The 20468-nt window shown below is 42.7% G+C and overlaps 3 protein-coding genes across 3 annotated transcripts; 1 reads left to right on the top strand and 2 right to left on the bottom strand.

Moving 5' to 3' along the window:
- Positions 1-128: 128 nt before the first annotated feature.
- On the bottom strand, positions 129-3339 carry MELLADRAFT_90575 (uncharacterized protein; the record flags this gene model as incomplete). Its single annotated transcript, XM_007413731.1, has 5 exons — positions 129-319; positions 399-2164; positions 2243-2547; positions 2644-3151; positions 3275-3339. 5 exons carry the CDS (start codon positions 3337-3339, stop codon positions 129-131), a joined length of 2835 nt encoding a protein of 944 aa, XP_007413793.1.
- A 4243-nt stretch (positions 3340-7582) lies between these two features.
- Positions 7583-9655, bottom strand: MELLADRAFT_90576 (uncharacterized protein; the record flags this gene model as incomplete). The annotated part of the gene is made up of 6 exons (XM_007413730.1): positions 7583-8808; positions 8903-8923; positions 9012-9086; positions 9155-9196; positions 9278-9319; positions 9424-9655. 6 exons carry the CDS (start codon positions 9653-9655, stop codon positions 7583-7585), a joined length of 1638 nt encoding a protein of 545 aa, XP_007413792.1.
- A 9160-nt stretch (positions 9656-18815) lies between these two features.
- Positions 18816-19461, top strand: MELLADRAFT_57016 (uncharacterized protein; the record flags this gene model as incomplete). The annotated part of the gene is made up of 3 exons (XM_007413685.1): positions 18816-18862; positions 18942-19177; positions 19298-19461. 3 exons carry the CDS (start codon positions 18841-18843, stop codon positions 19319-19321), a joined length of 282 nt encoding a protein of 93 aa, XP_007413747.1.
- Between the last annotated feature and the right edge of the window lie 1007 nt (positions 19462-20468).

The raw sequence follows: 20468 nt of genomic DNA on the forward strand, positions 1-20468 counted from the left end.
AAGACCCCATGTTTTGGGTTTATAGTCGACACACAGGGAGACAGGAAATAAATGGAACTGAGAAAGAACAATAAGCACCACAGGCTAACCACTTAAGGCATTTGTTTGTTCGTTTGTTTCAAAGAAAACTACTCCCTCAACTTCTTAAGCCGCTCGCGGTTCTCCGCTGCAGCCTGGCGCCGCTTTGCAGCTGCAGCTTTGCGCTTATCAGCTGTAGCCTTGCGCTTATCCGCTGTCGCCTTTTGTTTAGCCGCTGAAGAGCTGTCATCCGCTTGCGGGGTATCAGCCTTCTTTGTAGCTTTGCGTGTGCGCTTGCTCCCTGTATGCAGCACAGATGAGGTCAGTGTCCTACAGTACTGCAAAGAACAAAGAGAGTGTAGTGAAGGAAGGCAACTTACGTGGTTGGACATCTGTGGAGGCTACTGGTGGTGAAAGGGCCTCCTCTTCAATTGACGGATTCAACTTTGGTATGGCCAACTTGATCTTCAATTTGAGAGGGTCCAAAGGCATCTTGATTTCCTCAGAAGGTTGATGAGATAGCTCATCAACCTCAATGTTGGCCTCTTCGGTTCCTATGACATCCACATCATCCAGAGGTACGATATTACCGTAGAGAAGCTTGTCATTTCCGTTCTGAGGTTCTTCACGGTTGAGCCTGTCGTAGAGAACGTCGTCGTTGTCATTTAAGAAATCTTCATCTGCATCAGCGTCAATGCAAACTGGCAAAGAAGCCTCTTCTGGCAAGGTTGTGGTCAAAACGGCGTCGTCAGTTTCTTCAAGAGAAGGAAGGCCTCCTCCGAAAGGCATCGTGCTGGTAGGCATTGTGAAAGGTATTGAGAGGTGTCGGTCTGGAAACTTCTTCATCATGTCCAGAAGGGCATGTTTGATCTTGACAGTTTCCGCTTCAAAAGGGACCCGCGTGTAACACGTCCAGCTGGTGTTAGCAATACAACCAGAAAGGCTGTCTACGTCGCGGGATATGAGCTGGGAAAACCCTCCATTCTTGAGCTCGTCATAATGCCATACGCTCAAGACACCTTCTACTGATCTCACCACTTGGCACCAATAATGGTTCCCACCCCAGAAACCACGGGTGACCATCTGATATTTGGCTTCACCTAATTCTAGACGCGCTGGCCAGTTGGTGTCTCCCATGTAACGTCCTCGTTCCTTGGAATCTAAGGCCATGACGTTGTCCATGAGAAAATAGAGATGCAACGGTAAGGATGTATCCTCAATCTTCATACGTTGATCATACAATGTCGGGTCCTCTTCCTCGTGGCCTTTTTCCTTGATTGGATGACATCCACGGCATACAAGCCCGGGTTCGGTTAGGACACCTTCAGAGAATAAATCTTGTAGCAAAATGTCCAGTTGTCCATAAGCAACGCCAGACTCCCTGAACATTGATGGGAAAAGCCGGAAACCGCCTAAAGATCTGGTTGTAGCTCGGTTGTGTTTGTCGTTGCGATGACATATTGATGTCTTAGTCACGTTGATAGCAAAAAGAGGCCTTGTGTGCGGGTGGTCTACTATCATGTCCATGAAACCATCGGCAGAACAAAACTTGTCGGACGTGTATGACTCGGGTTTGAGAGCTTGGATGGCCTTGTGAATAATGTTCTGACTGCGTTTCAATAAACTCCCGAGGTGTTTGCCTTCATTCAACTCGCCATCGCAACGTCCGGTGAAATGTCGAATGATGATCGTGGGCAAAGATGTCCCATTGACGTGCGTGTGGTCACTCCAAAGTGGACCCCACAGAGCGTAGAGGGATTCCAGCGTGGCAGTCTGCCAGCATCGATTGAGGGTGCCAATGGTGGTGCCTGACGTATAAGACTTGTAGGTTGTCAAAGCACTTCGATTGATGTTCAAAGAACCTTGAGGACGTCCTGGACCTTTCTTCTTGGAGGGTTTGCCGGATTTAGGATCAGCACCGTCAAGTAGTTCTTTGGTGGTGTCCGGTGCACGGCCGTCGTTTGCAACGTATCGGCGTTTGGTGGGTTTGGCCATGCCTAAAGACGCAACGATGTCTTGCCAATTTTGATTGCTGGAACTGTAAGTCACCGAGATACCTTTGCATCTGGCCTCGTAGTCGCGCTCTAGACTCAAAACAAATGCAAATAGTTGAATCATCCCGGCGATGATCCCACACTTGCCATCACTAACATCATCATTTGACGAAATGATTCAATGTTAGACTCCTTACGATTAAATGGAAAAAGCTTTGATAAATAACTACCAGAGCATGTAGTAGACCCGGTGTAAGGATTCTTGGGCATTGGTCGTCTTCGGTAAATCAGCGCGCCGGCGTGGTTGAGCTTGATCTTCGTCATCTGATTCTTCTTCAGGTAATGGCGGGTCATCTTCAGGAATCCTCTTCCGCGCCTGGAAGAGCATGGCTTGGACATCCGCCGCATACCACCAGTCGATCCATTTTTTCGCCAAAGGAAATAATCTTCGCAAATCTTTGAATCTTTGTTCAAGATTTGGACGTCCAGGTTCATCCGGGAGAAGAAGCTCTCGGCACAGTGTCTTCCAAGTACCCTGCGTGTCAAAGGAACATGTAACACGTATATTGATTAGATGAATTAAATCAAAACAATGTGACAGTTAATCAAAGTCCAAAGATTGAGAACTGACCACCATATTAACCTTCACTATTTTGTGATTTTTCGATATGCGAGTGACCGCCTGTTGATAATGCTGTTCGCAGCCGTGCAACTTAGAAAAGGCGATTTTACGATCATGTACCTTGAATACCTCCATGTATGCATCTATGAATCCGTTTTTCTGAGCTGCAGAAAAATCAACAACCTGTTCGACCAGGCGTCTCTTTTCCCTGTCTGACAAGTCAGTCTTCTGGATTTGTTTGAAGAGAGTGGCGAAATGGGTTTTGTAGTGTAAGGTAGACAGTCCTCCGAGCCACGACAGTAGGATCGGTATCCAGCGCTGGAGCTTCTCGTTGTACATCGACGTGGTTAATAGGTAACCGTTAAGGAAGAATTTGTATGTGACATCGGAGAGGAGGCCGCCAGAGTAGGCCTCCCCGTCTTCTTGTTTGAGTACTAGCATGTCGGCCATCCACTTCGTTTGGAAGGTAAAATGGTCATCGTCGTCCATTGCAACCGACACAATTTTCATTCCTTTCCTGTTGGAGGAAAACAGGAAAAGAAGGCAAGTTAGCCACGTCAAAAGGATGAAGGGATTGGAATACGAAATAATACAAAAATATGAAAGACTGGGAGTACGAAATAAAATCATCAATACTGACCTGGACCAATGTTTGATCTGTGTATACCACCTGTCACCCCCTTCCTTGTCATTCTTATCGTCCATCAACCCGTGTTTGGCGAGAATTTCACGGCGCAAATAGCCGAGGCGGTCGGTATGTCCAAAAGATGAATGGATATCTGTTATTGAAGCAATCGGTTGGGTTCCAAGTCGGGCACGTCCAACCTTTCAGAGAGCAAACAGCAAGAGTGAGTATGTGCTTCATGTTCTTCTGTGAACATAAGAGGATATTATTACATACCTTCATACCAAGTGGTCCCAGTTTCGGATCATTCAACACAGCCTCTTCCAGCTTTTCCTTCGCAAGAGGATCAGCCTTTTTGGGGTCAGGCCATCGGTGGGTGTGTTGTCCTTGGTGTCGCAACAAACACCATTTTTCGACCGTGTCCTCGTCAACGCGACAGCGGGCATAACACGCCAAGTGATTCACAAGGCCAGGACATCCAGAGACTGTGCAATTGGGAAACCTACCCAATAACCAAAGGGATCAATTTAGTTATTTGTCATATGATGATAAGTTTGAGATGACGTACTTTGAGAGATATTTCTCTATTGCCTTGTGGCCGGTGGGAGGCGATCCCGCCAGTTGGCAGCCTTTCTCAGAGCAAATTAAAATCCCAAGGCAGTAATAACGTCTAATAGTCCACTTGTTGTTGTGTTCAGTCCGCATCGTGTGAGTCCACGCAATCGTCGCAATCCCCTTTTTAAAGTTAGTGATTTGATCCTCGGCATTCTTCACAAACATTGTTTCCCCGTTAGGATATATGGGATATCCCTGTTCGTCGAGCTCACTGCCTTTGTCAATCCATGTGGCGAACTTCCGTTTGTTGAGGGGAAGCTGCAATTGCCGGGTTTTGACTGGGCCAACGTCTTCATTGTCAGTAGTTTCACTAACATGAGATTGAGATATGTTGTCGACGTCTTTGAAAACATTTTGGGTCTTGGTGACTAGTTCAGATTGGGCTGACATTGTGATTACGCTTGGAGATTTATGATATCGACTACGACTAGATTTTAATGGAGTAGTTTCTAAGGAACTTGATTGTAAGGGATCCAAAGAAGATTCTGAGCAGTCTGAAGTCGAAATAATGGTAAATGGAGAGCTAGGAGTGGTAGTGAACAGATTTTCCAAAGTGAGATCGGGAATAGCTTCTGAGGTATGATGCGAAGACGCATATGTGCACAAGTCCTCTTCTCCCTCTCCCGTATTTTCCAAGGGAGCGGCCGATGAAATGGAGAATGTCTGCCCCATGGTGGAAGTGATAGAAACCAAGTTGAAAGTACGAAAGCCTTAATTTGAAAGTACGAAAGCGTCAAGGGATGCTTTAAATGTAACCAATAGGAAAGGACGAAAGCGTCATCAATAAATGATTCGAGTCAAGATCAAAAGAGAAGGAACTAAAGGTTGTCAAAACCGAGAAACAGTTGTCAACAAAAGCGAGAAGTCTTTGAAATCTTCGTCGTGCAATCCGAAAGTGGTTGGAATTCATAGTTCCGATCCGGAATGATTCTGTTCATATGATCAGAACCGTAATGATCAGAACCGTAATCATATCACGAGGGCCTCCACTCCATGGATATGTGGATATGTGGGAATGTGGGAATGGTGAAAGGGCGGCAGTTAATTTTTTTTGAAAGGCTTTTGCATGCCTTTGATACCATGCCAAACATCAGGTATATACGTCTGATGTTTGGGTTGCGTGGTATCCTTCAGGCATTCCATCATCTGGAGTATGTGCGTCGAAGTGTCGGTCGGATGCGGTGTAAAACTTCGGTGTAAAATTGAAGGTGAGCTCAGCAGAATGGGATTTTTGCACCGACCAGATCTTACACATGGCAATTTGGTGTAGCCGGATCGGTGTAAAAATACACTTCGGGTCGGGGCCCGTGATTATTACACTGACTATTTTTACACAGCCGTGCCATGTGTATTACCTTTTCTAAAATGAATGGCACCCCTGGCCCGAAGAAAAAATATTTTTCAGCGCCGCAGTCTCCGCAGCCGGTGCAGTGGACTGTGACAGACAGATGCATTCAGATCAGCTGGCTGACGCGGCCTGCTGAGCACTGCTATTGGCAACCCCTCACCGAACGTTTTCTTTGTGAATCATTAGGGTTTTAATACCAATATGTACCAGTCGGTTTATAAGAAAGATTACCAGCAAAAATAAACGATCGACCATACCCATTCCAAAGAAGAGATGAATCAGAAGTAAGTCATCTTTAACTTGAAATTCATGTTTTTTTCAATTTTGGATCGATTCATCATAATTTCTTCTTTGGGTATTTCCTTTTTAGACCTTATTGACAAGTGGATCTTCAAAAGATTGGGTGAAAATCTCGACCTACACCAAAAGATTGGAATTTTATACCTCAACATAAAAGTAATTCCTGTGAAGAAGGAAATGGATAAAGTACACAACCAAATTCATCAGTCAAATCACTTTGTTTTCAATGTTTATTTTGTTTTCTTGAAGAGTTTGAGTTTTTTTGCAATTTAAATTGGTTTTCACATTTTCATGATGATCATTTTGTTTGATCAAGAGTGTTATGAATTTCTTTCAAGATTGGTATTCAAGTAAAGCGCGAAAGCAGGTTTCTTCTTTTGCACACCATTCTTTCATTCAACTTATTTTAATCTTACATCAACTCTGAATTTCTTCAGATCATTATGAAGATTTTCAAAGTAAAGCCAGAAAAATGATGTGATTAATCCAAGGTTTTTATCCTGTGTTTTTCTTTGTTATTCCGGTGTGTTCTTTTTGAACCAGAATCAATAAAACAGATAGGAATTGATATAATAACAATAAAAAGATAGACAAGAGAAAGAGAAAAGTTACAACCATAATATGTATGCATGAAGAATCTGTCAGTAAATTAAAATCAAAGGATTTTGATTCAACAAATAAGAGTTCTTTGAAATGAATGAAGAAAGAACGAAGAAGACAAAAGAGAATTTCAAAGATGTCTTCGATTATTACTACCCAAATTAAATTTCTTTGGATTGAGGATTCTTGACGAGTAGCATAAGCTTAATCCGAAATATCATCAGCTAATCGATGAGACGAATGAATCCGATCCCAATCCCCTAAATGATGATCATCGTCTGATTTGTTTTGTTTGACAACATTGCATCTCATGTCGTCAACCCCAGAGAGGAAGTCCCGCTTGATCTACATGGTCAAAAAAAGAAGACAAAATCAAAATCAAAGTCAAAGAAAAGAAAAAGAAAAAAGGTCAAAAATCAACATGAAATAGATGTGATAGAAAGTTGATAGGATGACATACGTGTGATCGATGAAGCGATTAGTTTGAGGCGTCAGGGAAAATGTTGAGGAGGTGGGTGTTGAATGCCCATCGCAGATGAGTAAACGTTCGGTGAGGGGTTGCCAATAGCAGTGCTCAGCAGGCCGCGTCAGCCAGCTGATCTGAATGCATCTGTCTGTCACAGTCCACTGCACCGGCTGCGGGGACTGCAGCGCTGAAAAATATTTTTTCTTTGGGCCAGGGGTGCCATTCATTTTAGAAAAGGTAATAATAAATTCTGTGTAAAATTCAATCTTGCCACCGGCCACAAGAATTTTACACTGTTTTTTCAACACAGACAAAAAAAAATCGAAAGAGGTGTAAAATTCTAAGAACCCGACCACCTTTTGGAATTTTACACCGACTCGGTTTTACACAGAATGATCCGGTGTAAACGAGTCTGTGTAAAAATCACCTACCCCATTATCAACTGTTACAGAGAAAATCGAAAGAATTTGCTTTGACTCATCAGATCAATTCGAAATCTATACTTTGCGCTGTGCATTCAGTGGTTTCTGCCATTATGTTTTTGCAGAAGTTGCTACGTTAACAAATCTCACTGAACGCTTCAAGTTCTCGCCATAACATTTCTCAAAAGATGTGGGATGTAGATAAGGAGTCATTAACCTTACGAGACAGCTGAGTACAAGCAGGGCATTTTTCGTGCTCCCCTTGATCATGATATACATGTTTGTCTGATTCAGGGACTCAAGCCACAACAAGTGATTTCATCATAATCTTACGACTGTCTTTGAGTGACCAGATGGTGATAATTTGTATAATGAAAGGAGAAAGGTAACAAAATAGAAATATGTATATTTATCAAATGAGGGTCCATAAAGTATGAGAAATCTAAAATATTCAGCTGTGTTTACATACAACTAGTTTTTTTCAGTATACAATGTCTAATTCTACCAACAGAATTGAAGCCTGAAGTTTTTCCTAAAAAAATATCCAATGGACTTGATTTCGGATCCCTGATTTAAGATCCACGAGGTTGTGGAAGTGGTTGTGCATTTTGAAATGCATCAGGAGTGATACCACCCCCAGTAGATGATTTTGGAACCTGTGGTGTTCTCCGACCTCCTAATTTATCTAATGCCTTTAAGGCCGACTTATTGGGAGTGGCTACGTTTTTCAAAAATGCTTGATTTGGCGGGATAGGAAGTGGAAGTCCTGATGAACTACCTGCTGCTGGTCTTGTGAATAGTTTTGTTGCAAATCCGGTTGGATCAACTTGGACTTCATGTACTTCGCCCGGAGTTGGGAGTCGTCTAGCGCGACTCAGAGGGTCATCTGCGGGTGGAGTTTCTGGTTTCTTGGAGATCGTCGTAAGCTTCGGGGTTGGTTTCTGGCTAGATGAAGCTGCTTTGAAATCTTCAGGATGAGGAAGTTTGTTGACTGGATTCTTGAGGAGTCTCTGTACCTCCTTGACTTCTGCAGGACTTAGAAGTTTTGCTGGTCGGTTTTTGAGTCCAGGGAAGTCACTTGGAACGTCGGAAGTTGTAGCTTGGGAAACGGCTTTTGATCGTGCAGTTTCTTCAGCTAAACTTTGTTTCAACTTAGGATCTTGTTTCAATCTTTCTGTAACTTGTTCAGCTAGACTTGGCTTTGACTTAGCACCTTGTTGTGAGGTTTGTGCAGCTAATTGATCTTTCTTTTGCTGTTGGAAAACTGTGTCTAGAAGTTGCTTCTTGTCAGCAGGTAGACGAGAAATAAGGTCATCTTCTATGTTGATGGTCGGATTCGATTTCGGAGGTGCATTGCTGGTATGAGAAGCAGCATTCAGATTCGTTATGACGGGTGCCTTGGTGTTTTGAGTTCCAAAGCCTGGAAAGTTTCTATTTGGACCTCGAGGCTCAGCGTCATAAGCCGCAGTTGCCAGTTGTTTTATGATGGGATCGATGTCGGCATCTGATTTGAGATTTTGAAGATAAACATCACACAGATCTCTCAACTGTTCAAGTTCAGGCGTAGCTGCAGTAGTCGGTTCTTTTGCCCAATATAAAAATTGAGTCAAATGTATAGCTTTATAAGTGGTGCCTTGTGCGTTGACTTTTCCAGCCGTCTGGGCCGCCGTGTAAACTTTGTTAATTGCAGCAATTTTTCTATCAAGAGGTCCTTCTTGGTATACTTTTACAGCAACTCCAAGGTAACCGGGATCTTCTTTCAACATCTGTTCGGCATATGCGTCAGGGTGTTGAGAGACTTTAGCAGAAGAATGAGATACGAGATATCAGCAAGGTGAAAGTTGTGTAGAAGTCCCCCTTTTCTATGAACATTAAGGATTTGGATCACTCACCACTTTCTATCATTACGGTTGCTGAATAATATATTGAACAAAGCGAAGATTTTTCTCAATACCAGAGTGATGTCGGATTCAAGTGGAAATTCAAAGCGAAACCACTTACATGACTCCTGTAATTCTGCCTCAGTAAGTTTTTTCGTAGTACCTGAGGCTGAGGCTTCCTGACCAGGTTCGGCGTCTAACAAAACAAGGGATTTAGTTTTATAGCCAAGTAGTGAGGACGTTGTGACAGAGTGAATATCTCACCGTATGTCAACCTTTTTGGAGATTCCGGTCTCGGATTGGTGCCTTCGTGAGAAGGATTGAAGAAATGACGCTTAGATCAGCTTTGGCTTTATTCTACGTTGCAAGATGAAATCATTCACATACCGAATGGGTCGTTTCTAGTTGCAGGACTATCTGCGAAATGATCTGATGAGTACCAGGCAAGGAAGCAGATAAAGGAAAAGGTTCAGTGTCACCTTCGAGCTTGGTATGGTGATTTTGATGAAACGTTGAGCATAAAACAGACTTACCATTATTTGCAAATTTCTCTATTCCAGAAAGACCCTCTCCCTCTTTACCTGCAAGTCTTGATTCCCTTGCTGCCTTAACCACTGTACTAAACTCATTTACGTCTGGAATGAGTGGTAAACCATTGACAGGATGGCTGAAAAGGAGCATTTGCCCGAATCCCCAGGTGATGATACATAGCTTTATGACTTTACGATATTGAATGAGAGAAAGACTTGTGACACGTATGATCATGTTGGCACCAGCGCTAAGATGATGAATGAAGATGAAAATAAAGAAAGTAAACGCTTAATGAAAGAAGACAAGCTTGGTTTGAAGAACGTAAGTGTACGACCAGCAATTTGTTGGAAGTAGGTAAGTTGGAGTGACCAGTCTTTGGTATAGAAAAGCAAAAATGGCGACGTTACGCGTACTAAGAAAATTCACGATGAGATACGGTTGTTTACCTTCATGGACTTTGAAGTGGAACTGTGGATATATACAGGTTCAGGCGGTGAGGAAGCTAGACAGCAATCAAGAAGAAACCATAAGTGCCAAGCGATTGTAGGGCAAAAAGGTGAGCTTACCATTTTAAGGAAATCTCATGGGTCATTGTGACATTTTCTGAAACAAGTGAGTCATGCGATTCTCATATTAGTTTGCCCGTGGTTCTTTTCCGCTGTATCGTTCGATTATCCTTGGAATTCCATGGTGATCAAACCATCCTTCAAGCAGGACCCGTGAATCAAGATTGCCCGTTGCCTTCGAAGATGAAATAGTAGTTAGATTCTGATGAGGTCGTAGTCAGATTGCACTTTTCAGGAGTACATAAGCTTAGATGATGCTCGGAATGAAGACTTAGGAAGTGCTTCATCAATTCTGCATACAGATTTTAGAGGGAGATCTCCTGTTTCAGACCGCGAAGGGTCGAGATACACAAACGCTATCCTGGATGGTGTAATCAGTATAACGCGATCACGTTAATGTATGTGTTGAGCAAGATCCAGCTGACTGTTTTGATTGAACCAAGTTTAAGGTGGCCTGAAGGAGGACCGGATGGTTTGAGGAGGTTTGATGCTACAATCGAGCCAGACATCACTTCCAGCACACATGCGCTATTCGTCGGTTGAGGCCGCCGTCAATTTCATCCACTCTGAGAATCCAACCCGGTGTCTTGGGTCGCCACTAATTTTTCCTCCGAGACAAAGGGCACTAAACGTTTAACTAAATTGTCAAGGGTGGACCGGACGGATCAATCACGGCCGAGAAATCTGCTGGATCAACATTCCGAGTGTCATCACCGGTGGATGCCCCAGGGTTGCTAACTTGCTCGGATCTTGGCATCCGAAAGCGCTACAAGCCTTGTAGGATCTCACACCCACCAATCATCATAGCACCCACCTTACACCCCAATGCCTGTAGGCCACCAAACTTGGCTGAGCATTGAAATTATTCAGATCTGAAACTTGAAAGCTTGCTTGGCATCCACAGATCTTCCCGTTCTTCCTGACTGCATCTGGTGCTTCAGCTTTGACCAAAAGGTGAACCAAGCTCTACCGAGCTCCGGGGGATACGTATGTATGTACACATCGTGATGCGTGACCATCAGATTGCCATGTGAGACCCACACTTCATGTAGTCACCTCATAAAAGGACTCGACTCTTCTCTTTCCAAGCTTCTCCATTTCATTGAAGTTCTGGACGGCGCGCTTGTGAAGGATAATTTCAGTGAAGTACAAACCATTCAATTGCGTCTGATCCTGTCGGCTGCCATGTACCAAAAGTTGTGCAGAGTTTGATTGCTCAGTCAACTGCTGCAAGAGTTGCCAATCACTAATCAGTATACTGACTCTTTGATGCTTCTACTGCTCAGATAGAGAAGACCACAGGGAAGTGTCATGATTCAGCAAGTGCTAATTAGGCATACCACGAGCACTTTTTATTTCTTCATCTCTTTCGTCTTGTCACTATTTAATACAATTTAGATTTATGTTGAGTATGTTTTCTGAGCACAACTCAGATGAGTTATGTCCACACTGGACTAAGACCCCAGAAAAGATGGTGAGTCTGCTTCACTAAACCTGCGAATCAGACAAACAGGAGCTCTACATACTGGATTCCACATTTTGAAATACCAGTATGAGACTCTAGAATCTAGATAGCACTTGCCACTTGCATGCAAAGAATCCTATGAACCCTTACATTGACCACCACCTACTGAAATATGGAGATGTCACTTACCAAGCGTTATACTATATATCATGACTCATACTATATATTGGGAGCATATGATGTGTTCCAAAACAACAGGATCAATTCAAATCTATCTGGTGACAAATTTGATTGAGGTCTCAAAGAAATCTTATCTTGTACTTCTTCTGGGGTGTCTTGCACCGGTGAAAAACCTGAATGTATGCACATCTGTTTGCTCAGCATATTCATCCAGTTTTCAATATACACTTTAGGCATCAAAGAGGACCTGCAAGAGTCAAGATTATGTCTGTTTGTAGAAATCCTTCCACTCTTTTCCTCACACTAGAGAACATGCGGGCATGCCCGCCACAGCTAGACTGTCTGAATTTACCTACAGAAATTTACATTTGCAAAAAGAAGCACTTTGTACCACCCACTTACGTAGCTCTGGCCACGATTGTCCACATCTTTCAAGAGACAAAGATGGACACTGTCACCTAGAGCACACTTTGAAGTCATTGTAGACAACCAGGTGGTATAAGCTTGCAGACCACATTTGGCGCAACAGTTGGATGCAAAAGGAATGTTGTTCACAAAGATTCCTATTATCACAAGGCAAGCCCAGTCAAAGGAGATATATAAAGGTTGGAGGTTGTAGGCTTAGCGTGAGATTCAAGCAAGCCAAGACAGGTACAAATAGGCCAAGAAGAAGAAAGAATACCAAGTAGTTATCAAAAAAAGGGCAGAAAAAAGAGTACAAAAGGAATTATCTGTACAGTGACTTGATGAATTAGGTGAAATATTGAGCTATAGGATTGGTTTTGAGGTGGGCAAATTTATTGGGAGAGTCAGTGTGACATGTTACCTTCTTATAAAGTAAAAAAAAGTATACCAAGGCAGAAACACACCATTTGGAGTCAGATTTTGCAAAGCTTGCTACCAAGAATTGCAGGTCACACCAAAAATGGATTTGTAAATGTATAATCAAATGCAAACAATCACAAAACATCAAGAGCAATCAAGATCGGAAAGTGTTAATCTAAAGCCGGGGTTGTCAGGCAATGTGGGAAAGTACAAGTGAGGCCGGAAAAGATACGACACCAGGTCACTCCGCTGGCCCCGACTGGTGGACTGGGTGGAGTAAACTGGTGTCGTATCTTTTCCGGCCTCACTTGTACATTTCCTTTCCACAAGGTGAGAGTATGGTGCAAGGAAATTACTATGAGATGATGGTTTTTTATAATGGCTTGTTGGGTTAGGTGGATGGTTGCATTATAGAAGTTTCTTCATTATACAAAAATGTGATGGGGAAACTATTATCCATCAAAAAAAGTAGAATAACTTACCTCTTTATAGGTCTAAGAAATAAATGCAAGGCTTGGCAAAGACACGACTTTTGAAGTGATGCTTTCAAATGCTGAGAAGAAGACAGCTTTGAAAATGACTTTTTACAGGCAACCATCGAAGATAGCAGGTTGCTCGGAGCCTCACACAAGATGATGAATCGGAACAAGGCAAATTAAGAATAAATAGCTTAACTTTTCAAGAAATTACAAAAACAAAAAAAAGAACAATAGAAATTGAAAGAAAGAAGAACAATACCAAATGAAAAAGCGCGATAAAATCGTTGATTGAAAAGTAGACATACAATCACAAACCCAACTTGAAAAGTACAAATCAAACTTGAAAAGCACCAAAACCAACCTGATGGGAGGTGGACCAAAACAGAAGAGGATTGTACGGTACTTATGCAAGTTGATTCGACGTATTTATATTTTAGATTTGTTTCCGCAGATATACCTTGTGTGCTACAGTTGAGGTAAGAATAGGCAAGTCTTGGGGCCTCTATACACATTGTATTTGATTTTAATTTTATGCTCTTTGTCTCTTGTTCAACTCTTGTCTTCATCCGCAGGGATTTGGATACCGTAAAAAGCATTTGAACCAGCAGACAACATGGCGAAGAAGTGGGCAAGAAATTAAAAAGCCTATCACCAATTATGGTTCTCAAACCTGTGCAACTCCTGTGCAAGACCGAATTGCACTTGTTCAACTCTTGTCTTCATCCGCAGGGATTTGGATACCGTAAAAAGCATTTGAACCAGCAGACAACATGGCGAAGAAGTGGGCAAGAAATTAAAAAGCCTATCACCAATTATGGTTCTCAAACCTGTGCAACTCCTGTGCAAGACCGAATTGCAAGATCCGTGCAAGAATCGGTGCAAGAATTCTTGCACCGATTCTTGCATTTATTTTTTTTCACAACCCCATCATAAAAGTCAATTTCACACATCATGCCACGCCTCTCGTCTTGAAAAAAAGTCATTTGAGCATTCAAGCGACTCGCCAGTCAAGTCCACTCTTCAACTTCTAGCCCTCACAGTCTAGTCCTCGGTGCAAGGCGAAAGCTCTTTAGCCGCTCGAACTCCGGTCTCTCTACCTTCTGCCAGCTACTACAGCTCCCATCAATTCAAGTGGTGTTTGATCTCAAACCTCATGTGTGTGTAACTCTCTGGACAATCTTTTGAAAACGACACAAGAGTTTGCTTAGATCATCAAGCAGCCAAGAAGACCAGCTGGGACCGTTTGATAATCCAGCCATATGGTCACTTGCGGTCGACATGATCCAGCGCAAGCGATACTTCGAATCCAGGAGACGTGGACCTCAAGAGTATCAGACAATGTTCAATAGGATCTGGGCCTCAAGCGAAGCGACCTTTTTAAACCTGGTATGTTTGCTTCTCTGGGTTAGATCTCGTCTAGGTGATTGTTGGACTCACCAGTATGAAACATTAGGCACGAATGAGCCGTTCCTGCTACTTAACTTTGCTTAACAAAATTGCAACATGTGATGTATTCCAGAATGAATCCACCTGTCCGCAGGCCCCAATCGAACTTCAACTCCTGGTCACTCTGGCTAATCTTGGACTTTCTGGAAATGGGGGGGGGGTTGGTGTTCTAGCGCATCTTTTTGGCATCTCACGTGAGCTCCTATGTACAACAACAAACGAGATGTCTGCTTACTTCCAATTTTTGTGTTTCAGATGGGAGTATCGAGAATTTCACGTGGAGATGTGTGGTTGCTATCGTTTGAATGGAACACAAATATCTCTCTTGGCCATCATCCGCGGAGCGTCTCAACACGCGAAAAGCTGTTGGCGCAAACACACCTTTCAAAGGCTGCGTGGGTTTTGTTGATGGTACATTGATACCTCTTGCATTTGGTCCTCCCAAATGTAAAGAGGACTATTGGACTTGAAAGTACATGTATGCAGTTAACTCGATGCTGGTATGCAATCACGAGCGTAGGATTATGTTTGCTCGCCATGGATGGTGCGGCAGTGTCCATGACCAGCGAGTCATGCGTACTTCTTCGGTATGTTCAAGTTTTGGTATGTGTTCTCTGGAATTGATTAACACTGACAACTAATTGTGTTAATTGTTCGGATGGGCACATGACATCAATTGTTCAAATGGTACGTTCCAGATGTGGTCAGACCCGACCAATTTTTTTTCAGATGGAGAGTATCTTCTGGCTGACTCAGGGTACAGCTCGAGCTCTTTCATTATTCCTGCTTTCAAACGAGTAGGAGGGATTCCTCTCACACGCGAGAAGATGGCTTTTAACAAGGTCTTGAGTGAATTGCGTGTGGCAATTGAACACTGTAATGGTATGCTTAAATCACGATGGCAGTCTTTGAAAGACTTACGATTATTGATAAAGAACGAGAAGTCTGTAAAGCGACTGAACGCTTGGATCTCAGCTTGTTGTATTCTGCACAATTTCTTATTGGAACAACAAGATCAAAGTAATTTCAATTATAACATTACGACTCCTGTGGATCCCGAATTTCCTTTTGTATTGGATGAAATCCTACAAGATGATGATGAAGAAACACGAATGCGTGTATTTCGGTTATTTTGTGATTCCTTATAGTTTCTCTTCTTCCTTTGAAATTCTGCGAAAATTGTGATTTCTTATCGAGATGTCCTCAAGTGTCTTCTTACCTCCAAGTTTCAATGGTTGTGATTTCTTATAGTGTAACTCAACATACTATTACTTTAAGTGCGTTGCAATTAAAGTATTAATGGTTTCAAAAATTAAATACCTCTTGCAATTTAATGACGCGAGTCACTTTAATGAACAAAGTATAAGCAAAGGTGTTTGCATTTCTAAGTCACACCCAAACAGACAAATCAAAAAGTAACAAGTTTTTTTAAAGTATCAATAAACAGGTTTTCCCGGACCAAGTTGAAAAGAAAAAATTGAGATCCCATTCAAAAAAAGCTTTACATAATTTGTTTTTGATGATCAATCGATTGATTTTTTTGGATGTTTCATATGTTTTGATTGATGTAGGTGAAAGAATTCAAAATCAAGCATTGATTTTGAATTCTAAAATCAATCCTTTGAGTTTAATTGATCGGTCATTTTGGTTCATGTAGGGAATCTACAAGATCCCCTATGAGTGAAATTAGACAGGTCAGCAGGGTTATAAAGAGATTTGAGTTTGTAATCTAAGAGATGAAGGTTGATAACTTACTTTGCATTTCCTCTTTGTCCTCTTGTATTTGCTTTTTCGCTTCCTCAATTGAAAATCCCAACGCCTTGTACTTTGCTAACATAGCCAGTTTGCGATCACTTCTCGCAGTGAGGAGGTCTTCACGACTCCGAGCCAACTGAGATCGTGCCAGGTCCAGTTGAACTCGATCTTGCTCCAATTTGAGATGAGCACGTTCGGCACGTTCTGCTTCTTCTAAACCATCATTTCCTCCTGAAAGGTGGCGAGAGACTGCGTCGGCAAGTTTGGCCTGAGTTTTGAGCTCTTCTTGTCGTGCGTCTTGTTCAGCCTGCATGTACTTCTCTTCAACCCTCCATCGATTCTGCTCAAGCTTCTTTCTCTTGTTTTTTTCTTCACGTGAAGGCAGTTGAGAGGTTAAGAGGTTGTGAATATCGCTTGCTGATGTTGAGGTTGACCTAGAACTATCATTTAACTCGATATTAAGTGATCTTGGATGTTTGGCCCGTCTGCCACGAGTGCTTCGAGCTACAAAATTTCCGGAGTTGTTTGGAGAAGGTGAACCTCGATGGCTTTGAGCAGAAGATTGAGGATGTGGATCATAAGGCTGGTTGGTAAAATCCAAGTCCGGGCTGAGGTCTAAGTCGTCTAATTCGTTTTGGAAAGAAGTTTTGTGTTGAGATCTTTCAATTTCTTGAGTTTCATGTAACAATGATCCATTGCTGATAGGCGAAAGGTTGCGAGTGCGCTTGGTGGAGGGCAGAATGTCCTCTTCCTCTAAAATATCACCACTTTCACGCACAGATTGGGGTATGACATTAGTACGTGTGGACATGAAAGGGTGGAGATTGTAGTAGTAAGAGCTCTTCTGGAACAAAAGCTCTGTGTCAAGAATGCATCAGTATCGCATCAAAAACTGTGGGACCAAGGAGACTAAGCACATACGGTCAAACTTTGATTTTGTTGAATTTTCAATTGCCTTCCATTCTTCACTATCAGAATTGTAGCCATTTTGAATTTTCTCTTCTCGTGCTTGTTGTTCGAAATTGTCCAAAATGCCTTGACCAGTTCCGTTGCGAAAGTCGTTAGCATTGGTAAAGCCTATTTCAAGGTTTTGAATCTACTTTGAAACACTTTAGCTCAAGTCTTCCAAAAGAAGAGATCATGTGTTTGACTCACCTGTGTTTCAACACCTTTCCCATCTTGGCCTGGCAAACCTTGATCAGTCAAGTGCTGAGCAGTCTTTTCACCGAGATCTTTTTTGCTATAGATTGTTCGCGTGTCCGTGTCCATCTCACCCTTCCACCAATCATATCGAGTCCCAGTGGAGGTTGCGGTTCCCAACCATTCGATTATTAAAATGATCCTACTTTTCCCTTCGGAATTGAGTTCAGCTTTCCATGAAACGTTTTTTTTTGGATCAGTTGAATCGGTTGGCGCAGTCGATTGTTTTTTTGCTGTATCTGAGGTCTTCCGTTTTGTGTATTTACGCTTCTTCTTTGTTGGTTCATCAGGAGTGGGTTGTGGTTTTGAAGGATCATTCATAGTATTTGACGGTGAGTCATTCATTTGATTTAGTTGAGTGAGACTGTTAGATCGGGATAAGCTCCAGGTAGGGGTGTTCATCGAAGGAGGTATGATTGCAAGCTGAAGGGGTTGTCCAGTGATTACACCTGTTGGACTTGGAACCCAGTTCGCCGGAGATACGATTTGGAGGGGGGAGGTGGCGATGGTCAAAGTGGAAATGTGCGGGGAAATTACCTGCAGGGTTGGATCGAGATGTATGGGACTTGGATAAGATTGAGTTTGATGCAGAGGGGGAGGACCGCCATTGCTGTACTGCTCCTATTTTGGGGAAGTCAGCAAAGCTCATGTTGTTGATCTCGAAGGCAGTAAGCCCTTGTTGCCACGGGGCTTTTTGACTTATGTAAAAGTCTGCAACTTTTGTACAACTTCTGTGCAAGATGTCAAAAGAATTCTTGTAGAAAACTTGCACAAATTTTTGCACAGGTTTGAGAACCATAAATATTGCTTTTGGTAACTCAAAATGCTGAGAGTCATCAGTCCCGGGTCACAAACGACAACCCGGGGTTTTGGCCTTGGTTGAGATCCTGTATACTGATTACAAATGACTCAAACTCATCACCCAACCGATCTCGACTCTCTTGACTCCATCCAATGTCTCCACGCACGGCAACCGGTTCTTCTGCACCTTCACCAGTACGACTTTCGGTCCTCTCGGGATCGATACTCCAATCGTTGCTAGAGCTCTCACGACTGAACGATCTAAGTGTTACATCAAACCCAAGCACAAGAAGCAAAGTTATTCAAAACATAAATAATTTCAGATCTGGACTAATATATTATCGTGATACACAAGATGACGAAATAATTGAAGAACTTCGGAGACAGTATGATCGGATCATTAAACTCGCAAGTGGTGTCAATGGACTAGAAGAATCTCTTCAAGAACTTGACCTCTCTTTACCTGGTCCCTCAAAAATAATGGATGATCAAACAGGAGATAGTCAATCAGAAGGAGGACAAGAAGAAGAACTTGTAGACATGAGTCATTCAGCGCGCGAGCGACAGCCCTTGTTTAATGGCTCACAATCTTTGGCTATCGATATTCATGACATTCCAAAACCTTCTACAAGACTCACGTCCCGGAAAACTATTGAAGAAGACCAGGAGATCATGAGGAGTCAGAATCAAGATGTTCAAATGATGCAACAAGCTGTGTTGGATGGTTCGCATATCCCACCTATCTCGCTTCTTGGACTGAACCTGAATTTCTGATTGCAGACACCTCATTTCTCTTTTTGCAGACCAAGATCGATCATTGGATGCATTGGCAAATGCGATATCCCGACAAAGGGACCTTTCCTTACATATCTCATCGGAACTTGAAGTTCAAGAAGGACTTTTATCCGAGTTGGACGAAAATATGGATTTTACTTCCAGCCGACTTAGCAAAGCAAACCGCAAGATGAACGGTTTATTTGACAAGATGGCACGTGATGGCGCCTGTTGGACAATATTCGGTTTGGTTGTTGTACTCTTGGTAAATTATGTCTTGATTTACTTCACGTTTTCCCATTTATGAGCAACTGACGTTTGTTTTGATTCTTCGATTTCATTCATGATTGAATTGTATCGGTCAATCATGCACGCTCTCACGTAGATCCTTATCATCATCTTGAAATGAACATTTCGCTCTTGAGTCACACTTCTAATAGTCTTGTATTTCGATCTCGAAACTATCGTTTGTATTTCAATATACTGTAATAACAATTCATCATCTTTTTGGTTTGCAGTCTTTGAATTCCGAGGATACTTGTTCAAGCGTTTGATGTTGACAGCTAAATACTGATCTTACCCGACTCGAGGCTACTTTGCACATTCCTTTTTGTACATACTAGGGAACGGGCGGGCATGCCCGCAATAGGACACCCGCACGTTGGTTTCACCCAAATAATTTTGGTGCATTTTTCCACCTTCGTCAAGCTCCTCATGTACCACTCAGGTCAAGTGACCTGATTTTCCGCCTTCACATCCAAACTACTATCCCTCCCAGGGGACGTTATGGTTGCTCTAGCCTACGCTTTCCCTTATAATTAACAATACTCACGAATGTTTGACCTTTCACACCATGGTCAATTCACCCCTAGCTTCCTTAGGCAAACACCACAGAAAAGTCACTACCTTAGATGTCCGACTCCCAAGTATGTTGCAAAAAGCATTGCCCAATGCTAACTTAACTAAGTCCCTCGTGCAGAGGTTTAAGACAGCAAGCAATCCCTGAGGCACGAGGCCAATGTCACCTTGTGGCCGTAGTTGTTGTAAGCCACAACATTTCACATTGGGGTGAGCATGGAAATTTTCTTGTTTTTTCAATGTTTGTTCAATTTTACTTCCAGATTATTTCCCTTTTCTTCCTGTTTTCTTCCTGCTTGACAGCTGATTACATGATAAACAGGAACTGAGCGGATGAACTAGGCCTGCCTCAGGCATCATTCCTTAGCAAAGAAGCCTAACAAGCCTGAGGGAGGGCTGGTCCATCTGCTCACTTCATCTCAGCCATTCAGCTGATCCTCAGTGGCATGCCTTGGAGCCTGCTGATCTGGGGTTTTGGACAAGGTGCTGAGCTGTTCTGAATATGCAGTGACTCATGAACTGATTCTGAGTACCCATCGGCAAGACTGAGCTCAAAGAATGCTCATCCAAGATAAAACTGAACATTCTCCAGCAATGTGGAGCAGAATTTGAGCAAATCAGGAACTGGGCAGATGACCTAGGCCTTTCTAAGGCCAACACTGCCACTATACTATACAGTACTGTGATACTGTAGTATA

This window comes from Melampsora larici-populina (genome assembly GCF_000204055.1).
Source record: "Melampsora larici-populina 98AG31 unplaced genomic scaffold MELLAscaffold_38, whole genome shotgun sequence".
Classification (NCBI taxonomy): domain Eukaryota; kingdom Fungi; phylum Basidiomycota; class Pucciniomycetes; order Pucciniales; family Melampsoraceae; genus Melampsora; species Melampsora laricis-populina.